The sequence below is a fragment of the Dromiciops gliroides genome, chromosome 1 (assembly GCF_019393635.1).
Source record: "Dromiciops gliroides isolate mDroGli1 chromosome 1, mDroGli1.pri, whole genome shotgun sequence".
NCBI lineage: Eukaryota > Metazoa > Chordata > Mammalia > Microbiotheria > Microbiotheriidae > Dromiciops > Dromiciops gliroides.
In genome coordinates this window covers 386,623,399-386,631,090 of record NC_057861.1, presented here as the reverse complement: position 1 = coordinate 386,631,090, position 7,692 = coordinate 386,623,399, and the positions used below count along the sequence as shown (strand labels likewise).

At 43.4% G+C, this 7,692-nt stretch overlaps 1 protein-coding gene across 1 annotated transcript in view; it reads left to right on the top strand.

Moving 5' to 3' along the window:
- Positions 1-2,408: 2,408 nt before the first annotated feature.
- The window catches only part of KDSR (3-ketodihydrosphingosine reductase), a 71,075-nt gene continuing 65,791 nt past the window's right edge, over positions 2,409-7,692 (top strand). Inside the window, exon 1 of the mRNA XM_043980273.1 lies at positions 2,409-2,644. Coding sequence (XP_043836208.1) covers positions 2,537-2,644 — 108 coding nt within the window. The 5' untranslated portion in view covers positions 2,409-2,536. The remainder of the gene's footprint in view (positions 2,645-7,692) is intronic.

The window sequence follows — 7,692 nt, the reverse complement described above, 5'->3', positions numbered from 1 at the left end:
ATGGCCCCATTTGGGGGGTTTCTTTTCTTCTACAGTTTATTTTACATATGAGGAGACTGAGACAAATGGTGAAATGACTTGCTCAGCTAGTAAATGTTGGAGGCCAGATTTGAACTTAAGAAGATGTCTTCCTGACTCCTGGCCTGGAATTCTATCTACTATCTACTGAACCACCTACCTGTCCTCGTGCAAGTTGCTACAACAGTTTTAATTGGACAAGATTGACTTTTAGTACAATGGTTTAAATTAAGTTGATTGACCTTTAGGTTAATCAAGCTTCTCTGGAAAGATGGTGACGGCAATACAATGATCCAAGACAATCCCAAAGGACTAATGATGAAGCATACTATCCACCTGCAGAGAAAGAACTGATATTGATTGAACACAGACTTTCATTTTTTTTTCTTTTATTCAAGTCTTCTTATACAAAATGACTAATATGGAAATGTTTTACGTGACTGCACGTGTATAACCTATGTCTGATGGCTTACTGCCTAGAGAGGAGGAAGGGGAGAAAGAGAGGGAGGGATAGAATTTGGAACTCAAAACTTTAAATAAAAATGTTTATTAGAAAAAAAAAAGAAAGTGAATGATGGGTGAAGTTACAAGTATGAAGGTATAAACCACAACATAAGCATGTAGTTACAAGTTACAAGAGTAGAATTGTGAACCAAGTGACTTGAGGTTGCCTCAGTAAACTTTCAAGGGTAAAAGAACATGAAGGGAGACTATTAAATCTAGCTTGATAAGTCTTGACAAAATGGAATTAAAAATCAGTTTTTAGTTTCACTCCTTTGTAGGATTATGCAAAACTTTTCTGCGGGTAAATTATGTATTTTATCTTTTGGAATATTGCATTCTAAGATTATTTCTTATTTTAGTCAAAGCTGTCAGGTCTTGTGCAATTTGTTAGTACTTTAATTCCTTTTTTTTATCATGCTTGTAATATTTTTCTTTGATGTGGGAGCTTCATATTTTGACTGACATTCCTGGAATCCTTTTGGAAATCCTCTCAGGAAGTCATGGATGGGTTCTTCCCATCTTTACTTTACCTTGTGGTTCTAAACATCTGGAGAGTTTCACTTGTTATGTCTTGAAATATAGTGTCCACACTCAGCCCTCACCCCATTCCAAATGCATGGTTTTCTGGTAGTCCAATGCTTTCAAATGATCACTCCTTGACCCGCTTTCTAGGTCAGTTGTTTTTTATATCAGATATCTTGCCTTCTATTTTTTCCCCTCACTCTTTTGATTTTGTTTTAATATTTCTTGCTGTCTCTTGTAGTCACTGATTTTTACTTGGGTTATTCTAGTTTTTAGGGAGTCAGTTTCTTCAGTAAGGTTTTCCACTTTCTCTTCTAAGATCTTTATTCTCTGTTCAATTCTTTCATTGAGAGATTTATTTCATTTTTTTGTCTCTTTATTTCTTCTAAAGTAATCCTTGTGGAAAATCCATTTTTCCTTTGAGACTTTCTGCTGACAGTTGTTATTTAAATTCAAGCAAATGGGATTGAATAATTTATTTGTGTGGATTAAAATAGGAATAGGAATCTCCTTGAAACAAGGAATTCTGGAATGAGGAGAATTGCCTAGAGAGCAAAAAAGAGATTGTGACTGGCCTAACCTGCCAGTATGAGTCAGAGGCTGGACTTGAACCCTGGTTTGCTCATTTTAGAGGTCATTCTCTTATCCATTACACCTCTAGTTGATTTTTTTAATGTAAAAAAAAAAAAGAGGATAAGATTCTAAACCCATTCATTTTATTTGCACTTCTGGTATGAAATAAACATAATGGAAGAGGCTGAAACTTTGGTCCAATTCACTTTATTTTACTACCTGGGGATTTAGTGTATGCATGATCCTGATGCTCCCATCAAAAAGTTGGAGGTGCCCCTAAGTAAGTAAGGGGAAAGGTTAATTCCTCCATGAATGGGATTGTTGGCAGCTGGGGCCCAGCTCAAGTGACCACAAGGGCTTAGACCTCCTCAGCCAGGACACAGCAAAAATCCCAACCCTTCCCAATTATTATTCAGTCATCAAGCAAATATCAAATCCATCAACAAAGGAAACCCTCCCACAATCTAGAAAGAAGTTTAGGGAACAAAAGCCCGCGCCCGGATCGCGAGGCCGTGACCGTGACCGTGACCTTGACCGTGGCTGGCCCCGGCCCGGAAGGCGAAGGAGCTGTGCTCCCCGGGCGATCCGCGCGGGAGCCTCGGGGCTGCTATGTCCTCCAGGGGCCGCTCTCCCTCTCCGCTCCACGCCGGGAAGCCCCCGCCCGGGCCCAGGCCGCGCCTCCTTCCCGGGCTCCTCCTCTTCCCGTCCTACTCCCATCCCCGCCAGCCTCTGTAGCTAACCCAAACACTCCCGGTTCCTGCCGTAGGCGCCCAGGTCAGCCCTAGCCTGCGTCCCGGGTCGTCTTTCCTACCCTCCCCTCCCCCGCCACCCCGTGGCCCCCCGCTCCCGCCCCCGCCCCGCTCCGGCGTCCCCTCCCGCGGCTGCTGGCCCCCCTGAGCCCGCGGCTGCTGCCAGAGCTATGCTGCTGCTGGCGGCCGCCTTCATCGTAGCGTTCGTGCTGCTGCTCTACATGGTCTCTCCGCTCATCAGTCCTAAGCCCCTCGCCCTGCCCGGGGCCCATGTAGTGGTGAGTGGACCGAGACCCGCCCGGGGACGGGACGGGGCTGGGGGAGAGGGGAATGTCCTGCCCCGCCGGGGCATCCACGCCGACCAAAGCCCTGCCTCCTGTTGCTGCTTCCTCTCCTCCCCTACCTGGCCGCTTCTCGCTAATCTCCCGCGCCTTCGCCCGCTGCTGCCGTGCCCTGCAGCTGTCTATCTTCCTGGGCAGCAATTCTTCCTTTGCTCTTTAGTAATCCCCTGGCCTTCTTTTTCTTCTCCTTCCCCCTGCTGCTGCTGCCTTTCGCCCTTCTTGAGGGGTTTCTCACCCCCTTTCCAATTATCCAGCGTTCTTTAGGTGCCCGAGGTAGCCTCCCCCCCCCCCCCCCCATCTGTTGCATCCCCAAATATCAGGAAGACCTTTTGTGACCGCATCAGAAAAGCCTTGCAAGAGAGAAGGGAGAGGGACGCAGTGGCGCCAGCTCCCGTTTGGGGGATATCATCCTCATCCTTCCGGGTGCGCCAGTGTCTGCTGTCAGGCCCTGGCTGGGATGCAAAGGAGGGCCATTTGGAAGGTCACCTGACGCAATCAGCCCTGTTGGGTACTGTGAGGCTGATAAAGGACCGGGAGATTTGGTTTGCACCCTCCCTCACCTGAAAAGAGACCAGAGCTTGACACACTATCCAATAGGTTCCCTACTTGTATCTGTACCCTACACATACAACACGTCTATTCAATTAACTCTTGGCAGGAGGAACAGCCGGCCGGGGTTTGGTAGTAGACACCCAAGCAGGATGTCCAGGGAAAATAATGCCATGATACCTTGTCCTTTCTAGAGTGCTTTTACCTCTAAGTGCTTTGGAGACACACAGTCATCCTTGAAGCAACCAGGGGAAACAGATATTTTTATCCTCAGTTTTACTGATGAGTCAGCTGAGGCACAGAAAGATGTGGAACAATTTCACCGAAGACATGCAGTGGACATCTGGGCCTGTAACTCATCTTTTCCGACATTTGGGCCAAGGCCTTGTCCTTTACACTCCTCCAGGCCTGCTTTGTTGAATTGAGAAGACTCTCGAAGCCTGACCACAGAAGGCAGGATGGAATGAGGTAGCTGGGATCCGAGGACCTTCTCTTGTAACAGAAGCAGTAGGAACCTAGGAAGTGACTCACCAAGGTTTTTATCTGGGGAAGAATCTTTCCCAAGCCCCCAGTGAGGTGACTGTGCTGGCTGTTAATGCTTCTTTTCCATCTCCCTCTTCCACACTATATAGTCCCTTAGGTCCTTCTCACCCTTGTTCTCCCTTTGCTGTACCTACCAATATCATCTTCATGTCTGAAATATGATTATGATTTTGGCATGCTCCGAAAGGTTGAATGCCATCCTAATAGCCCATTAGAAATGAAGGGGGGGGCGCAGCTGGGTGGCGCAGTTTATAGAGCAGGGGCCCTGGAGTCAGGAGTACCTGAGTTCAAATCCAGCCTCAGACACTTAACACTTATTAGCTGTGTGACCCTGGGCAAGTCACTTAACCCCAATTGCCTCACCAAAAAAAAAAAAAAAAAAGAAAGAAATGAAGGGGAAGGGGGCAGCTAGGTGGCACAGTGGATAAAGCACCAGCCCTGAATTCAGGACGACCTGATTTCAAATGTTACCTCAGACACTTGATACTCACTAGCTGTGTGACCCTGAGCAAGTCACTTAACCCCCACAACCTGCAAAAAAACCAAGAACAGAAATGAAGGGGAGGTGTTTTGTTTGTTTGTTTTTTAACATTTATTTTGTAGACTTAACATTCCCATCTTTATTAAGATGACTGATGATACTACCTCACATCCATATGGCATTTTATAGGACCTTGACATGTTTTCCCATCTAACTTGCACAACAGCTCTGACAATTTGAAAGAGTGGGAATAAAGAGAGGAGAACCCTGGTTATGAATAGTGTGATTGAGGAGAATTTAGGAGGAAGATTAGAAGTAGTAATATCCTCAAACTATACAGATGAGGATTGTAGTGACTTCCCTCGGCCCTTTGAAACTCGAGTCCCCTATACTGAAAGATTATTATAAAATACCTCTTCTACTTTTGTCTATATTTGTAATTAGGGCAAGAGCTGGTGAGAGGCAAAATTCATTTCATTATATTTCTTCATAAAATTCCTAGTTTATTTTCAACCACTGCTGTGGTTAGAAAGAGAAGTAAAAGGAAGGATACAGGTTAAAAAATATTTTAAAAATTCAAAAATAATTCTTAAAAATTCAAAACAATTCAAAATTCTGACCACTCAACTTTTTAAGAAGACTAATGCCTCAGAGACAAATTTTTACAAGTTGTATTTTCTTAATGCCTGTCTTCCCACTTTTAATCATACTTTGATAGATCCATCAGCTCATTGGTGATATTTCCACCAGATTGTAATCTATCCTTGCTTTTTCAATTTTATGAGTTTTTATCTGATTCCTTCCACAAATCCTTCCTGGAGGATCTGTTGTAAGGCAAAGAGCACTGGACTTGGGCATCAGAAGAGACCTAAGTTAAAATCCTACCTCTCGGGGCAGCTAGGTGGCGCAGTGGATAGAGTACTGGCCCTGGAGTCAGGAGTACCTGAGTTCAAATCCAGCCTCAGACACTTAACACTTACTAGCTGTGTGACCCTGGGCAAGTCACTTAACCCCAATTGCCTCACTAAAAAAAAAAAAAAAAATTAAAAAAAAAATCCTACCTCTCATACTCACCCTTAACCTCTCTGGGCCCCAGTCAGTTTTCTAAGGCTCTCATTTATAGAGAGGATTACTGATCTTCTGAGGAAGTCTTAAGCATAGGCTTAGAAATCACTCAGGGGCCCAGGGGCAGGTAGGTGGTGCAGTGGATAGAGCACTGGCCCTGAAGTCAGGAAGACCTGAATTCAAATCGAGCCTCAGACACTTACTAGTTGTGTGACCTTGGGCAAGCCACTTAACCCTGTTTGCCTGCCCTAAAAATAATATGTTAAATAAAGTCAAAGAAATCACCAGCCCAAACCTCCTGTTCCTCCTCTTCTCCCCAAGAAAAGGGCTTACCTTATAGAGTTGTTATATCAAATGAAATATAATGTGCATAAAGTATTTTGCAAACCATAAAACGCTGGGTAAATGTCAGCTATTTTTATTGTTTATCATAGTTTAGTATTTCACAGACTTTTCACTCCACTGCTGTGAGTACTCCTTGCCCAGACACGTCCATGTATCTATAGATGGTCATTGGAGAGTTCCTGTGACCAACCAACTCTTCATAAATTCAGCTAGGCTTGTCCTCAGAAAATATAGATGTATGTCATTAGTCCTGTTCTGGAAGCTTTTCCTACTTGGTAGGGCTTCTAGGGGCAGCTAGGTGGAGCAGTGGATAGAATGCTAGGCCTGGAGTCAGGAGGACCTGAATTGAGTTTGAAGGGCCTGAGTTCAAATTCAACCTCAGACACTATCTGTGTTACTCTGGGCAAGTCACTTAACCCAGTTTGCCTCAGTTTCCTTACCTGTAAAATGAGACATAGGGGTCAGCTAGGTGGTGCAGTGGATAAAGCACTGGCACTAGATTCAGGAGTACCTGAGTTCAAATCCGGCCTCAGACACTTGACACTTACTAGCTGTGTGACCCTGGGCAAGTCACTTAATCCTCATTGCCCCACAAAAATTTTAAAAAGAAAAAAAAATGAGGCATAGAAGAAAATGGCAATCCACTCCAATATCTTTGCCAAGAAAACCCCAAATGGGGTCATGAAGAGTTGGATACAACTCAAATAACTCAACAAGGGCTTTCTAGAGTCTATACTTTGCTGACATAGCCTTCAGAAATCCAGGATTCACTCCATACCTGCATGAACTAGAGGACATCAGTGGAGCAGTTTATCCTAAGTGTAGGAAAGTCAACACTTGGCTTTTTGCTTTAAGTGATTCAAGAGACTTCAGCTATAAATTTAACTATTTTCCTTAAAATTGTCTGTACTGTAGCCCACACGTTAGGCAATATATTCTCTCAATATTTGCTGTGAAAGAAATGGAGAAATGTCTTTTTTTTTTTTAATTTTTTTTGGGGGGGCAGGGCAATGAGGGTTAAGTGACTTGCCCAGGGTCACACAGCTAGTGTCAAGTGTCTGAGGCCGGATTTGAACTCAGGTCCTCCTGAATCCAGGGCCGGTGCTTTATCCACTGCTCCACCTAGCTGCTCCTGAAATGTCTTATTTTCAACCATTCCTTATTAACAAATCTGTAGGGTTGGAGAGTGCCCTGAAAAGAATACAAGAATGTCAGAAACAATGACACTCCACTAATCATAGTCTGCAAACGTTAGGAAACCTTTACTGCTGGCTCATGGGAAAGAATTAGAAAATTTTTTTTACGTTTTACAGAATCCATTTGGCCAACCAGTCTTTCTAATTGCCCTTAATAAAAAGCAGAAGCTGTGCATAAGGGAATCAGTAACCTTTAAAAATTCTTACTGTTGAGAATAATGGTAAAGGAGAGATTTAAAAAAAAAAAGTAGGTTAAAGTGTTGCCTTTAACTGTCTGTCACCTGTGCTCCGTGCAGCTAAAGCTGACATCATCTTTTTTCTTTCAACTCAAGCAATAAATAGTGTAATTGCTATTTTTTAATCCAATATGAAAAGTTCCCTTTTTAACCCATAAATGTAAAACAACATAGTCAAGAATATGATTTTTGCAATGGGGTTTTTAGATGTCTTTTGTTTGTATGTAACCTTGACTTCTGAATGTACCCTTCTCCATTTCCTTTCCTGTAAGCCCTAAATTTATAGGAACGTCATATGAATTGTCACATGCGTTATTACTATTATTACTCTTTTTTACATTCTTGAATCATTTTCAAAGGGAAAAGGCAGTTCAGGGATACTAACCAACACATCAACCAAATATAACAGCAATTTTGTGTAGCCATAGTCCCCCCACCTCTGCTGAGGAGGGAGGTGCTTTTTCTCATTTCTTTTCAAGGACCATCTGGGTTACAATAATTACATAGCATTTAGATTCCCTTTTTTGGTTCTTCTTTTTTACTTTGTTGTGCTAGGTGGTACAGTGGATA